The sequence below is a fragment of the Scleropages formosus genome, chromosome 3 (assembly GCF_900964775.1).
Source record: "Scleropages formosus chromosome 3, fSclFor1.1, whole genome shotgun sequence".
Lineage (NCBI taxonomy): Eukaryota > Metazoa > Chordata > Actinopteri > Osteoglossiformes > Osteoglossidae > Scleropages > Scleropages formosus.
The window spans coordinates 13,408,962-13,425,098 of NC_041808.1; the positions used below are offsets into that span (position 1 = coordinate 13,408,962).

At 42.0% G+C, this 16,137-nt stretch overlaps 1 protein-coding gene across 5 annotated transcripts in view; it reads left to right on the forward strand.

The window, feature by feature from the left end:
- rasal2 (RAS protein activator like 2) overlaps window positions 1–14,415 on the forward strand; it is a 44,529-nt gene extending 30,114 nt beyond the window's left edge. For 3 of the 5 annotated variants that reach the window (XM_018753679.2, XM_018753677.2, XM_018753680.2), the window contains 14 exons: window positions 2,938–3,050; window positions 5,071–5,224; window positions 6,451–6,549; window positions 6,681–7,235; window positions 7,473–7,617; window positions 7,750–7,894; window positions 8,248–8,484; window positions 8,939–9,140; window positions 10,000–10,199; window positions 10,482–11,343; window positions 11,472–11,603; window positions 11,814–12,016; window positions 12,222–12,309; window positions 12,543–14,415. In XM_018753679.2, the coding sequence (XP_018609195.1) occupies window positions 2,938–3,050; window positions 5,071–5,224; window positions 6,451–6,549; window positions 6,681–7,235; window positions 7,473–7,617; window positions 7,750–7,894; window positions 8,248–8,484; window positions 8,939–9,140; window positions 10,000–10,199; window positions 10,482–11,343; window positions 11,472–11,603; window positions 11,814–12,016; window positions 12,222–12,309; window positions 12,543–12,710 (3,303 nt within the window). In that variant the 3' untranslated portion in view covers window positions 12,711–14,415. Of the gene's footprint in view, window positions 1–2,937; window positions 3,051–5,070; window positions 5,225–6,450; window positions 6,550–6,680; window positions 7,236–7,472; window positions 7,618–7,749; window positions 7,895–8,247; window positions 8,485–8,938; window positions 9,141–9,999; window positions 10,200–10,481; window positions 11,344–11,471; window positions 11,604–11,813; window positions 12,017–12,221; window positions 12,316–12,542 lie in introns of those variants that run through there. The other 2 variants (XM_018753678.2, XM_029250387.1) reach the window with 2 other exon arrangements.
- The last annotated feature ends 1,722 nt before the right edge of the window (window positions 14,416–16,137 follow it).

Sequence of the window (16,137 nt, forward strand, 5' to 3'; positions counted from 1 at the left end):
TCCACTACAACTAAAACAGGCACAAAAAAGCATACCAAAAGATAACAGAAAAATGGCCTACAGAGTAAGACCTAGGGTCTGGTGTACAGATCCTTCCCACTCCCACCCATGACTTCCCAAGCTCTCCCGGGAGTTCTCAGACCAGCTGCTTTTAATGTCCTAGTCGCTTGCTTCTTTAGTGATGGCAGCTGGTCTTTATTATGGCCTTGAAGCGAGACTGGAGTGGGCAGTAAGGAGATTTCCATCAATCAAACCACCCTCACACCCTCAGGCTCATAGCAGATTAACCAATTAATCTAAAGAAATGCAGACTCTTTTTTTCATTAATTTAATTAATACCGTATACTTTACATGGCTATGAATGATGTGCAGTTTACACATTTCAGGAAATGGTTGGTACTATGTAATGCCTCACTTCATTTTGAAACCTTCAGACTTGCAGAGGTATATTTAATAGATACCGGTAGTTTGTGTCGCAATCATGAGCTAAAATACCACATATTGCAGTTACTGGAATTTAATTTTATTGAGGGTAAGCGAAACGCAGTCAAAATGTTTATAAGTGTTGTATTTTTGGCATCATTTCTGACATGATAGTGATGAAAAGATAAAAATGTACTGTAACTGTGAGGTAGTAGAGAAGTGGCTTGTAATTGCTGCTTTGTGTACCGTCAGTCCTTTTCATGGGCAAATGATGTTAAGGGCTTTCCCCCAATACATTAATAATGGCCATCTTTCCACTCATCTTCTGTAACCACTTATTCAATTATAGTGAAAATAATCTGGAGCCAATGTCAGGAAGTATAGTCTGGACACACCCTGGATAGACAGCTGGCCCATTGTAACAGTCACATGCACCCACAGTCATGCTCGGGGGCAGTTTAGTGTCACAGATACTCTGAAATCTGGCATGCAACCAGAATATTGTGGGTAACCTGCACAATCTCCACAAAGGACAAAGCTGTGGCTGGATCTGAGGCTGTGAAGCAGCAGCACTACCTGCTGAGTCACCATGGTGCCCTCAGTGATGATTATACTTCTCTTAAAGGCCTCCATTGTTCTTAATGCCACGCAGACAAGTGGGCATCATCAGGAAATGACACTAGTGATCTTTATGATAGCTGTTTCATTTACTTTTTATCAATCCAGAAAGCACCATATCACAGTTCTCATGAGCTTGCCTTGGGAAAATTGAGAGGGCTCCATCACAACCACAGCAGGCTTTTGGCTGTCCAGTTGTGAGGCGTGTACAGCTAATGTTTATACGCATTATCTTAATAACATGCATAATGTAATTCAGTTGAAGCTCATGTGATTTTCTTCAGTGAAGTACATCACGATTTCTTCATGTATTTGCTGAGCAAATAATGTTTTACCTCTGCTTGAACCCGGTCTGTGTTGGCCTGATTGTCACATCACGTGTGCTGTTAAGAAGCTCTGTAGCTGCAAGTTTTAAAAGCAAGAGTCTGTGATGCATCTACATTTACATTTATTCATTTAGCTGACACTTTTCTTCAAAGCGGCTTACAGTCTTATTATACAGCTGGGTAATTTTACTGGATCTAGTGTCCATTCCGATCATATTATGTGTGTGTATTTTTCCCAGTAACTAATCGAGCCAAAAAAAGTCGACATTAAGCAACGTTGAATACAATTATAATAAGCGAAAAGCGTCCCAGGCAGTTATCGTGCCGTTTTCTGGTGTGGTTTGCAGATTTGCACTGGCTATCGTTCACTATGTGCTTGTCAGGTTTCGGGTTTCGGCAGTCATTCACCCAGGCTATAGTGCTCTGCAAGTCTGTGGCTGTAGTTCCGGTAAAGCAGGTTCCTCCCAAATGCCAGTCATTCTCTTATTGCCGCACACTTTGGAATCTCAGCTATTAATGTAAACACTGAGAATGAACAGCTCTGTATAAGGTTAGCATGATTTAATATATAAAAAAATGAACAAATGAATGAATGAGCTTTATTGCCAAGTATGTTTACCCATACAAGGAATTAGTCTCGGTGACAGTAACTTCCACAGCACAGACAGAATGACAGTGACAAGACATAGATAATAAAAAGTAGAGTGTGCTAATAAAAGATTAAAAATATATATATAGAGTATAAAGTACACAATATACAAAATAGACACTAGACATATGTTTGTACAGGTATGTTATGTACAATGCGAGGGATGACATCATGCTTAAGCTGTATCATCAGTTGAAGTACCACATCTTGCAAAACTTCTTCATTCCAGAATTTTTGGGTAGAAAGAAATCAAATTAGCTTGTATGTTCTCTAATGCAGAGAATATTAAACATGTAAAGAATTGTGTGGAGTTATATGGGAAAAAATACTATTCATTGTTGGCCAGTGATATGACTTTCATCTGTGATATAAATACACACACACACACACACACACACACACACACACACACACACACACACACACACACACACTTTCTGAACCGCTTGTCCCATATGGGGTCGCGGGGAACCGGAGCCTAACCCAGCAATTCAGGGCATGAGGCTGGAGGGGGAGGGGACACACCCAGGACGGGACGGCAGTCCGTCGCAAGGCACCCCAAGCGGGACTCGAACCCCAGACCCACTGGAGAGCAGGAGCCAGTCCAACCCACTGTAGCACCGCGCCCCCTATGATATAAATATTTTTCAAATTTTTTTCTCCCCAGGGAAGCCTTTGTGTGTGTTCTTGGTAGGTTTAAATGACTGACACTTAGCAAAACATTGTGCTAACTGTGTTCTCAAAGCTCCAGATTTACTGCAAGTCCATCTATGTGGATTTCCTACATTTACCCAGATTTTTGTGGGATTTACACTCACTTTGAGTCTCCTTTACATTTCAAAAATGACTAACAAGATTGCTCTACTGTTTTGTACATTATCCAGTAGTACTGCTCTGTGACACATTTTTGGCACTTTGCAGGGATTTTTCAGCAAGCGTTTAAAAGGTTCTATCAAGAGAACAAGAAGTCAGACCAAACTGGATCGTAACGCAAGCTTTCGCCTACCTTCGTTGAGAATTACGGACAATGACAGGTAAACACGTTGCACTGGCAAGCGTAGTAAGGATGACACAAAATTGTTTGCTGCAGGGCAGGCTGTTTGTGCTGATTGTCACCTCATTGATCTGTTAACGCTGTTATATTTGGCTTAAGAATAAGGCACATGAACTCTAACAAGTGCTGCTGTGAAAATAATTCAGAAGAACAATTCTTGTTATAAGAAATTAACACACATTGTGCTGTGAATGAAAGCAATCTCTTAAACTCAAGATGTCACGCTATGTCCTGTTCAGATTCTGCTGAGGCATGTGCAGAAATGTGTAATTGATATTTTAAATATATTGATTTTATTCTCGAAATGTCACCTTTACAGGCTTTCAGTGTTCAAAGTTAGAATTTTATCCTTCAAAAAGAAATTTATTCTGAAACATTGTTCCCACAATTGCTCCGATTAGTTGATTTCACTAGTTTAAAGAGCAGGTCTTTGAGGAGTTGTAACCCAGTCCTAACGTTGTCTGATCAAGACTGAAATTACGAAAACAAAGGGTTTTCACACACGTACATGTTTAAGGGATTGCTGCTAATGGGAGAAAGTAAGAGCAAGTGTGAAGTCCTTGCAGAGTTCCCTTCATAAACCAACTCTAAATACATTTGTATTATGATATCAGAAAAAAGCAGGCATTTTATGTAAGATGAGTGTACATAAAATTACATTCTTGTACTTCAGGAAGCTGGTAACAACAAGCAAGGCTTTTTACTGCAGTAACTATTTGAACTTTTCACCTGTTACCGGTGTACCTTTTTGTTTTTTACACCAGGATGACCTAGCTGTTTTGGCCATCTTTTGAAAAGCATATTACCACAGCAACTACTTCAACATTTTTACCCATATATCTGCTGCCATTACTGTTATAAATTGTCTTAGATGACATGGCAGTTTTTGCTATCATCTAAGTATGTCTACTTGCACGTGCCAAACGTACTGATTTTGTTATTCGCGTGAATTTACATACCTTTTTTTTTTTTTCCTTTTTTTTTTGCATATCAGTTGCACAATGCTGGCCCTGCTCTTGTGTTTGTTAGATGTCACTCTGCCTTTCATCTCCCTGTCCAATCTATAGTTTGATATGGGCACATTTTGTAAGCAGGTGTCTGTTCACCTTATAATACTGGTATAAATCTGTCCTGAACACAGAAAAACATACCAAAATGACATGTCCCTTATACGTTAAAAAATGTGGCTAATCCCTTTAACTTGTTTTTGAACACTTTGTATTTTTGGTATAATAAAGTGCTGACTCCCTGTCTGTCCAGGCCATCTGTACACAAGCTCTGGGTGTGTTTTTCTTCTGATAACCAGTTTTCGCTGTTGTATTCTCACAAGCTACTGAGTGTACTGTTGTCCTGTTCAGTCTGTTTCCGTCACACTCCTCCTATCTGAAGCAGAGCCTCCTTGTAGGCACACTCCCATGGAAACGGACCCTGGTGGCACAGGGGTTGCCAGACCAGGCCCTTGTTTATTACTTGTGAAATAAATGAGCAACGTTAACAGGAGAGTCGGAGCACCTCGCTCTCATACATTCGTTTTCAGTGGTGTAGCAGTGACAAAAAATGACTCGGTAGTCTCAGTCAGGGTTTGCAAAGGATATCTGAGCTAACTCGGTGGAGCTGTTTTTGTTACGTGGACGGGCAAGATACGTATTGCTATGCTCTGGGATTCTTCTGTCAAGTGGCTGTTTAGTTGTTTCTCGTAGGTATATGTGCATTTTTCTTTTTTCTTGGGATTTGATAGCGATACCGTGTATATCTTGAAATAATTTTTTGAAATTGGATCCAGTTGTTAAATTGTCAACTGAAAGAGGTTTCCTGGAAATTTTGAGAGACTCTTGCTTGCACTCATGATATTTGAGTGTGTCATGGTATGACCAACAGGAACAGCTTTTTTTGTTTTGTTTTAGCAGCTGTGTTTTACGGTAGTCTATAGATGTAGAGAATTTTGATACTTTTTTTTTCTTTTCGTTTCTGACATTTAATCTGTGGTGTTTGACATCCAGGTCTCGGGGTTTGTCAAAACTCAAGGAATCGCATTCACATGAGTCTCTGCTGAGTCCAGCCGGTGCAGTGGAGACACTGGACTTGAGCATGGAAGAAAACGTGCTAATCAAGCCTCTGCACAGCAGCATCCTGGGTCAGGAGTTCTGCTTTGAGGTAAACATCACTCAGCAACCTATAGTGCAATTCGTACTGCACAAAATATGATAGACTGTAGAACACCGTGGGCCCTTTTAACACTTTGAACACTTTATGTATCATCACGGCAGTCGATGTGTTGTTTTTGTGCCTTTTTTTCCCCCCCCTTATATTTTCAATACTACCCCCACTGTAGTGATTAATGTGTGGCTGTAACTGATAGATTTTCAGCGCACATCTCAGAAGAGGTCTGGAAAAAGTACCTAAACAATATTGCTTTATCAAATATCCATCTGTAATGTACATTTGTCAGCTTTTCTTCACATGAAACCTTGATAAGCAACTGCATTAAATAAAGGCCAAACTTCTTAAAAGTTTAAGAACATTTCTTTTGTCCTTCTTTATTTTCTTTGATCTTCAGTAGGTTTTTATCCTTGTCTCCCTTGATGGTAGTGTGTGCCTGACACCTCTTTGGGTATAAAAGTTGTTATTCTTGCCATGGACTCAAGTGAGACATAGCCTCCAGAAAAATACACTAAAGCACACAGGAGACTGGGCTGTTGCTGTCCAGTGTTGCAGGGCAGTGCATTAAGCATCTTCTGCAGCAGGTCACCCAGGGGAGTCATTTCATTGTAAGGGTGTAACAGAAAATTTACTACGTACTGGTTACATTTACATGTATTCATTTAGCAGATACTTTTGCCCAAGCGATGTATATCTCAGCAAAAGTTCAGTGGTTAATGGCTAATGGTGTATCTGTTAAGTCCTGTTCTGGGATTTTGTTGATACCCCTTTAAAGAAAGGAGTTTTTGCAAGAAAATGGATAAACTAATCCTGTCTGCAGAATCGTCAAAAATACACTATTTGTCCTTTTTCCAAGTACATTTTCCCAGTAGTATTTCTTTTGAAATGACTAAGTTCTTGTGCTAGCATTCCTTTTAACAAAATATATGTAAAGAAGCTAAATTTTATCTTTGATCATTTAGATCAGTGCCAGGAAACTGTCTAAAAATATGTGACAAAATATAACTACTACTTTGTTTGTTGTATAATTTTCACATATATTCTGAAGGTCATAGTTATGGGAGACGTAGTTCAGATGTCGTATAATTATAATTGCTAAAACATAGCTGCTAACAAATACTGTGGCTTTTTCTGTAAGCTGTTCTCACACACCTTAGGTGGTACAATGAAATGGCTTCATGACCATTGACTAGACATTTTTTGTTCTTTTTTCCCTGTAGGTAACGTACTCTGGTGGCAGCAAGTTTTTCAGCTGCTCCTCAGCAGCTGAGCGAGACAAGTGGATGGAGAACCTAAAAAGAACCGTCCAACCCAACAAGGTGAGAGCCGATGGTAAAAGAATGTGGGCAAACTCCTGGCCCAAAACTGCCTTCTTCAAAATGACTGCAGAATCTCATTGTCCTTGGTATATGTCATGGTTACAAATGCTAAAAATGGATTTCTGACTTAGGACAATTGCAGACGGGCTGAGAACCTGCTTCGCCTTTGGATTATCGAGGCCAAGGATTTACCTCCCAAAAAGAAGTACTTTTGCGAGTTGTGCCTGGACGACGTGCTTTATGCCCGGACCACCAGCAAGACCAGAGCTGACAGTCTCTTCTGGGGAGAGCACTTTGAGTTTTACAGCTTACCTCCAATACGCAGTGTCACTGTCCACATCTACAAGGACATGGACAAAAAGAAGAAGAAGGACAAAAATAACTATGTGGGCCTGGTCAACATCCCAGTTGCAAGCATATCAGGCAGACAGTTTATAGAGAAATGGTATCCAGTGAGCACCCCTACCACCAGCAAGGGGAAGGTGGGGGGGCCTTCTATCCGCATTAAGTCACGTTTCCAGACCATCTCCATCCTGCCAATGGAGCAGTACAAAGAGTTTGCAGAGTTCATTACCACCAACTACAGTATGCTGTGCTCTGTGTTGGAGCCAGTGATTAGTGTGAAGAACAAGGAGGAAATGGCCTCAGCACTGGTGCACATTCTGCAGAGCACAGGAAGAGCCAAGGTACAGCATCCTACTTCATTTTAGTAGCTGATTCCAGCCCTACCCTTTGCTGACCTTGCTCTTGTCGCTTCAAATGCAGGTCTTTCATCTCCTTGTCTTTTATAAGACCAGCTTCTTGTACTCACTGTCAAATGATGCAAAGTCACATCCATGGTTTTCTCTTGGCTTGTGGCTAGTTTGCTAGCAAAAACTCAGAGTTGTTTCCAGGCCACTGATCAGGTTTCCTTGTCTCAGTAGGACTTCCTCACTGATCTGGTGATGTCTGAGGTAGACCGCTGTGCAGAACATGATGTGCTGATCTTCAGGGAGAACACACTAGCCACCAAAGCAATCGAGGAATACCTCAAACTGGTGGGACAGAAATACCTGCATGATGCACTGGGTGAGTCCAAAAATATATTCTGTAGTGTTTAGGTACCATAACTGGTTGCTTCATTTATCGATGCATAACTGATGCACCATCTATAACAATGTATGTGACCTTATACTGTAAACTGTGGTCTCAATTTTGCAGGAGAGTTTATCAAGGCACTGTATGAGTCTGACGAAAACTGTGAGGTGGATCCTAGCAAGTGCTCCGGCAGCGACCTCCTAGAGCACCAGAGCAACTTGAAAATGTGCTGCGAGTTGGCTTTCTGCAAGATTATCAACTCCTACTGGTGAGACCAGCTTTGCCCAGGGTCCCTCCACACATAATATTTACATTACATTTATTAGCTGAAACTTTTCTCCAAAGCAACTTACAGTGTTAAGATACTTAGTTGTTTATCCTTTTATACAGCTAGGTAATTTTACTTGAGCAATTTAGGGTAAGTACTTTGCTCACGGGTACTACAGCCAGAGGCGAGATTCAAACCTGCAACCTTTGGGTCCAAAGGCAGGAGCTCTAACCAGTACAATACCTGCTGTCCACACAGCACTGGCACTTCCTGAGCCAGTTTAAACAGGCCTTTCCTCTTCTCTGTCGGTATCTGTGCTCATGGCTGATGTTGTGCATGCTCTCTACTCTCAGTGTATTTCCACGGGAACTGAAGGAGGTCTTTGCAGCATGGAAACAGCAGTGTGCCTCTCGCGGAAAGCAGGACATCAGCAAGCGTCTCATAAGCGCTTCTCTCTTCCTGCGCTTCCTCTGCCCTGCCATCATGTCCCCCTCGTTGTTCAACCTCATGCAAGAGTACCCCGATGACCGGACCTCCAGGACCCTCACATTGATTGCTAAAGTTATACAGAACCTGGCCAATTTCACCAAGTATGTTTTTCAGCATGGGGTGGCCTTGTAAATTGCAGAATTTTCAGACATTGTTTCCGGGAATTCTTTGCTGATGTGTGCTTTGTCATACACACTTTGTTTTCATACAACATACAGCAAATCCAAAATATTGTGCTGTATTTTGTTAGTGCTGTTATTGCTGCTTCTATTAGAGATGGAACAACACCACCTTGAGGAGGCCATTGTGCACTGGGTGGTTCATGTATGTAATGTTGTTTGACTAAAACCCAAGTTTATGTCTTGTTACCGCAGCAGTTTTCCCTTCCACAAATTAAGAGCTAAATATTTGCCACAATGAGCAAAAAATGTTTAAAAAGTCTTAAGCGTAAGATAAACATTTCCTGAGACCTTTTTCAGTAACTGTTATAACTGACTTTTAAACAACTGGACTACATGCTCAACATTTTCCTCTCTGTAATCATTGGTCTCACAGATTTGGCAACAAAGAGGAGTACATGGCCTTCATGAATGACTTCTTGGAGCATGAATGGGCAGGCATGAAACGATTCCTGCTTGAGATCTCCAATCCAGACACCATCTCCAACACTCCAGTGTTTGAGGGCTACATCGATTTGGGCCGGGAGCTCTCTGTCCTGCACTCCCTCCTCTGGGAGGTTGTCTCTCAGCTGGACAAGGTACTGCCGGTAACCTATCTTTCCCTTGTGCAGGACAGTCCAGCAGAGCAGCTCTAAGGTCACAAGCCAACCAAGACTGTGTCCCGTTTGCATACATGTTACACGCTTGCATAGGCATGGATCACTGTGTGCTTTTCTTGTTCCTGCTTTTAAACTTAAAACCAAAGCAAACTGAACTGAGGAAGTAGTGAGCAGGGAGACATTTAGCCAACCTGTATACCTAATGACTAATTTTTATATTTTGAAATGATGTACTGCTGTTGTAGTAAACTTAGTCAAATTACTTTATCTCGTTAAGAAGTATTAAGTTACAAAAACCAAACGTACTTTATTAATTTATTAACTAAATCTGTTGGTATTTAAATAACCGGCTACTATACACAGTAATTCCTGTCCCCAAATTCTCCTAATTTGAAGCATGTTTCTTTTGACCAAATAACCTCTGCCCAGTTGTTTTTTTAATTTAGTGTTTTTTTTTATTATTATTTTATTTTATTTTATTTTAACTACTCCACCTGGACTCACCAGCTCCTGTTTGATTTTTCTTCTGTTGCATGTCATGCGTATGATTTTGGAATGGCTGTCATAAGTTAGAGGCATGTATTGTTGTTTTTCTTATTTTTTTTATTCCTAATTTCGTTCTCCTTTGTTTTTCCTTTCCTCCTTATGTTCTGCCTTGTTCTATCACTGTTTTCCTTTCCAAATCTACCACCCCTGCCACCCGTCATGTGTTTCCATGGTTGCGCTGCCCTGCCACCAATGCATTATGGTACCCTTGCGACCGACCAACCCTCTGCAATCCCAATCGAACGTGCCTGGGGGACGTGACTGCTGCCTGCCGTGGTAATGTGCAACCCAGGGTGAAAATTCCTTCCTGCAGGCAACAGTGGCCAAGCTGGGCCCTCTGCCCCGCATACTGGGTGACATCGCTCGCTTGCTGTCCAGCCCTACTCCCCTTCTGCAGCAGTTACATCGATTCCAGGAGCACAGTTCGTCACAGAACATCAGCGCCAGTATCTCCTCCAGTCTCCAAAGGATATTTGAAGAGCCAGCCTCCAGGTAGGGCCCCTTACACCTTGTTAATATTACTTTTAAACTGCACTGCATTCCAACATTATTCTGCCTTCACCATGAAACATTTTTCTTTTTTTTTTTCTTAAACTTAGTACAAGAACATGCAAGCTTGCATCTGTTTTCAATGACACAAACTTTAATAATGCACAAATAAAAATGGTTTGTACACATAATGGTAGCATTTATAAGGGTAAATAAGCAAGGTTTGGTTGGAGTAGCAGAGATGGAATTGTAAAGAGTTGTTTGCTTTTCACATTCATTCTACAGTGAGACACGCATCAAGCCCCCAGCCCAGGAGTACACGGACAACTACTGTCGTGCGAAGCGACCCCTCTTGGTCCAGCAGTCGTCCACACAGAGCATGAGCTTCTCTGAAAGGGAGGAGCGCGAGAACTCGCTTCACAATGGCCGTAGCATCTCCCTCATGGACTTGCAGGATTCTCACCTGGTCCAGGACGAGCGGGTCACTCGACACGAAGTCCATTCCAGACTCGGTCGCATGGGCTCACAGCTTTCTGTTGGTGACTTGCCCCTCCCGCATGCCCCTCTTCAGTCCTTCAACTCCAAGCCCCCAGTGCGGGAAAACTTGCCCCAAAGTGCCCCCCAGGTGCGGAGGCCCCTGCACCCTGCTGTCAGCCAGCATGGAGGCCTCCAGCCACTGTCCTTCCAGAATCCTGTCTACCATCTGATCAACCCACCACCACGGCTCACGCCATCCCTTCAGCTGGCTTCAAGCTCTGAGAACCTGAGCACAGAGAGCTCACCCAGCCACAGCCACGTGGAAGAGCTGTGTCAAGGGGAGCGGGTGAACAAGGCAAGTGGGCCCTCCAACAGTAGTGTTGAAGAACGTGGTGGGCGCACTGCACAAAGTGAGGAGGGCCCAGCACCGTGCCACAACACACAGCCCCAGCCAGCCTCCACACCTCAACCAAGCGCCCCAGATACCAGCCCTATCGTCAGGGGGATGCAGACTCCCCGCTCCTTACCCCACAGCACCTCCTTTCAGAGTAACAGCAGTAACAATGAAGCAGCCCAACAAGACGGCTTTTCCCGCCAGCAGTCATCATCATCCAGAGGCAGTCCCATGCCTGAAGTCAAGGGGGTGTTGAAGCAGCAGATTGCCCTGAAGGTATTTCCTTTTCAGAAATGCACGCATACAAATGATTACATTCGCACATAGAGCAAAGCAAAACCGGGCAAAGGGGATTAGTGTCAACTTGAAGAGTTGTGACACTGGGCGGGTTGTCTTGGTGACAGGTGCAGTCGCCCGTGGAATCCGTCACCATGTCCCCAGTGGAGAGGACAGCTGCGTGGGTGCTGAATAACGGACAATATGAAGATGAGGAGGAAGAGGAGCAGAGCCAGGACTGCAACAAATATGTAGAAAAGGTAAAGAGGTGTATCGTAATAATGAGGAGTAAGTGAACGTATAATATTGTAATTCTGCAGGAAAAAAAGATGTAAAGCTTTAAACGTCGTAGTAGTGAATTCAAATACCTTTGTTGCACTATTCCAGACTATATTTGGTTCACTATATTACTGGAGTAACATTAGTGAAGTGATTGATTAAGAAGTTGTATGGCCCCTGTGCCCCTGCAGTATGAGCTTGAGATCGCCAAACTGAAGGACCGCCTGCGAGCATCCAGTCGCCGACTAGGAGAGTATGAGCGCCGCCTGCTGGCCCAGGAGCAGCAGATGCAGAAGCTCCTACAAGAGTACAAAATGCGCTTGGAGGACAGCGAGGAGAGGCTGCGGCGGCAGCAGGAGGAGAAGGATGCCCAGATGAAGAGCATCATCTGCAGGTATCCTTTGTCACTTTGCCAGAAAAATAGATTAACATCCGCAAATCATCTCCTTTCAGCCTGCATCCACCAGATGGTGGAGATTTTGCCCCCACTGCCATCGAAACTTAGATCTTCTGAGCATAAAGTGTTTAAGTCCAGAAATACTGTTAAATTGGTCTGAGTACTTTGTTCATCTTTGGTTCATCTGCTCCTTTTGTCACAGATTAATGGCAGTGGAGGAAGAACTGAAGAGGGACCATGCAGAGATGCAAGCAGTAATAGATGCTAAGCAGAAGATTATTGACGCACAGGTATAGTTACTAGACTGAATAATGGGGACATGTAAAAATTAACGTGTATATACACAGCACATTAATTTGGTGCTAAGCCTCAGTAGCCTTTGAATCAGTGTTTGATCATATTTCCATCTGAGATTGTGATTGTGCTGTGTGATCACCTGTACATTTTGATCCAAAGAGCTGCATTACAGGTAGCTGCATGATTTTTTTTTTTTTTTTTTTTTTTTTTTGGACTACATTCTCAGGAGAAGAGAATCAGCTCACTGGATGCTGCCAACTGCCGGCTGATGAGTGCCCTCACCCAAGTGAAGGAGCGCTACAGCTTGCACAATTTACGCAATGGCATTTCACCCACCAGCCCCACCAAACTGTCCATTACTGAGAACGGGGAGTTTAAGAACAGCAGCTGCTGACAGCGCTGTTTCCAGTAACGCCACCTGGTGGGCTCACAATCACTGCAGTTGGTCATTTGCCCATTTTCAAGTCTTTCATGGAAGGTCTGCTCTGAAATTGTGCACATCTGTGGTCTAGTATTGGTCTTGTATAAAGATTTAAAAAAAAAACTGTCAAGTAGAGGACAAATTGTAACTCTGTGCATTGGGACAAGTGCTTAAATATGGTAATGAGTGCATATATTTGCAGTTTATACATGTATTTTCTTCACTGCAGTGCTAGAAAACAGTTTAAAATTGATTTTAAAGTATTGTGTAATTTAGAGACAATATAGCAGGCGGATGTACATATCGTAAAGTTCTAAGTTGGGAAGGATTCATGGATAAATAGCTGTGTGTAATGAATTACAGTTTTATGCACTGTTTGGCTGATCCTTTTTAATTTTATTTTTTTATGTCTTGTATTCATTTTGAAAAAAACAGATGTTTTTATTAATTTAAATGCAACGTGATCCAGCCATGAATATACATTTTGTCATACACATTATATGGCTTCGCTTGCCAGCGGGATTCCGTGAAAGTAGCTTTCATCTGATCCCTAACATTACAGTTTCACTAATGTTTTTTTTTTTTTTCCAAGAATCCTTAAAATCAATACATTTCTATGTTGCTTCTTCCATCTGTTTGTGAGAGACTTCATTTACAGTCCAAAGAGTTGGATGTGTTCTAAAAATTAATTTGTGATGTTTCTGTTCAAAAAGCATGAGGTGTGTTGGAGTCTCAATTCTGATATTTGATGTCACTACAACAATCATTTAATATAACTAAACTGACACTGTGATTTAATATAAAAATGTTCAGTATCAATCTTTCATATAAACATTCTCTATTAAGCATTGCTTCAGGTGGTACATGTTCAGGTAAATTTTTTTTAAGGGCATTATTAGAAGTTTTGCAAGGCCTTGTTCTGTTTTGACAGCCTTACTAACTACTAGGTAAATCCTAATTTGTGCTTTGTTCAACCAGCCATGATTGTCAGTGGCAAATATGTAGCATTATTACTCTTGGATCACGTCTTGAAGCTTCTGAGAAGGATGAATGGAACAGCTCATTCCTGCTGTAAGCAAGTGTTGGAACTGCCCGTCGTGTACAGGACTTGCCACATCCACTCTGTTTTAATGAGCATGGCCGAACAAGTGAAATTTAATCTGAAATGTTGCACAGATCATGTGATTATTGTTTGATATGTAGGCATGCATAGAAAAGAAGAATATTTTACATGTCGTGTTCCATTCTCTGCAGGATGAACTTATTATGAAAATTACTGAGTTTGGAAAACAAGTCCTTGGGTTTTGTGTTAATCTGTGTACACATATCATAATATCTTATGATTTGTGTACGCTAAATAGCTTTAGTCTGGCTGTCAGCAAGTTCACCGTCTATTCAGACATCGAGTACAGCAATGTAAATGTCACTTTCCGTCATTAAGTACCCTTGTCAGACTGGCAGTGTACGAGACACCTTGTTCAGACAGCTGTGCTGCAGTTGTATTGCTTCTTTACTTACTTTTCTAGGTGAAGGTAAACATATTTTCATCTCTTTGTTGAAACATACTTTTAATTACCTTTCACCATGTCGAAAGCAAGACGCTCAGCAAATGTTAAGAGAAACACATTTTACCGTCACTGGGAAATTAAAGAGGGGTGCAGTGGTGCAGCAGGTTTGGCCTTTGCCTGCTCTCTGGTGGGTTTGGGGTTCGAGTCCCGCTTAGGGTGCCTTGTAACAGACTGGCATCCCATCCTGAGTGTGTCCCCTCCCTCTCCGGCCCTGCACCCTGCATTGCCGGGCTAGGCTCCGGCTCGCCATGACCCTGCTCGGAACAAGTGGCTTCAGTCTGTGTGTGTGAGTGAGTGAGTGAAATTAAGGCATTGATGACGAACCGCAACATTTTCAGGATGCTGTGCCACAGTCCTTGCATGCGGAGTGAAGTGCAAGAGGAAAGGATGACTATCAGCTGTTCATACCTTGCACTAAATCCAAGGGGGGTTCACTTCAATTTCCTTTTTCATGTATTAACTTGATTGCTACACCAGTGCCTTGAAGGTTTATTTGTGAAAAATATGACACCATTATTAACAATTAAAGCCATTATATGGTAAAATTTTCTATATCTGAAATTCCTCTGTGTTCCTGTTACTATGAGTTTTGTCAGGTTCACTCAATCGCTGCTTTGAAATTTAATTTGTTACGTTCTTAAGTTAAAACCCCAGAGTCATTGTGGTCCTGTGCATTTTTTTGTCAAAAGTGCTGTTTGACCCTTGAATTTATTCTGTTTGTCCTACTAATAAGTTTCCTTACTTGCTGGGTGATCTGCATATAGAGCTGTGAATTGTGTCCTACTTATATACTGTATATTCAGCTCACTTTTCAGACTGGAAACATAATGTAATATAAGGTACAAGAGCAATGCCCTACCCTCAGAGTTTATTTTTGAGATCCTACTGATAGTCTGAAAAGACCAAGGGGAAAGAATATTTTCCAAGTAGGCTGTATGTGCTCCACTTAAACTCACACTCAGGTCACTTATTGCTTCCTAGTTACACTTGAGTCATTTCGTAAGGTTCCAGGATCTGTCTTAAGCTGCTTAGGCGAAGGAACTGTCGTGTTCTTCTAGGCTACCAAAGTTCCTCAAGGTCTTCGGTCAGATCTCGACTTAACCCTCCACTTTGAGTGTAACAAGTGTGTTGTCCATCCGCCTTCAAAGACTTTGTGTACAAACTGAAAATAAACGCGATGAATTGAAAATCACCTTTTTCGGTGTCACGCTAAATGAAGTAAATGGAAATGATCCTGTTCTGTGTAACAACTTTCTTAAACACTATCAAGTTGGACTTTCCAGCTACTGGAGATGAATGTAAGTTGTAGTGTGTTTTCATTAAGCAGCTCTTATTTGGAGAGGTCTAGCTTTCCTTTTTTGTCAATGAGATGGTAAATGCAAAATATTTATTCTGGCTTACTTTTCAACAGTCAGTGTATGAGTTATTTTATATTCTCAACATGGAATATGTTGGGGTTTGTGGTGTGTGTATATATGTCCTATTTGCAATAATTAGTTCTGGCACTGTAAAATGTATTTTTACAGCACAGGCTGCGACTCGAAGAGTATGAACAGCGGAACCTGCATGATCTGCCAGAATGCACACATTGAGCACATACTCACACGTGTAGATACCTACAGGCTCCAGCAGGTGGTATAGTGGTTAGGGCTGAAGGATGTTGGTTCAAATCCCACTCCTCCGGAAACCTTAAGGTACTCACCCTGAACTGATACAGTGAGAATACCCTGGCTGGTGTGTGAATGGGTAAATCATAGTAAAGGTGGGGGTCTCTTGTGTCTTTAAAGCGGTGGTGTGTGTATGTGTGTGTATCCAGCAGGTGCGGTGTGAGG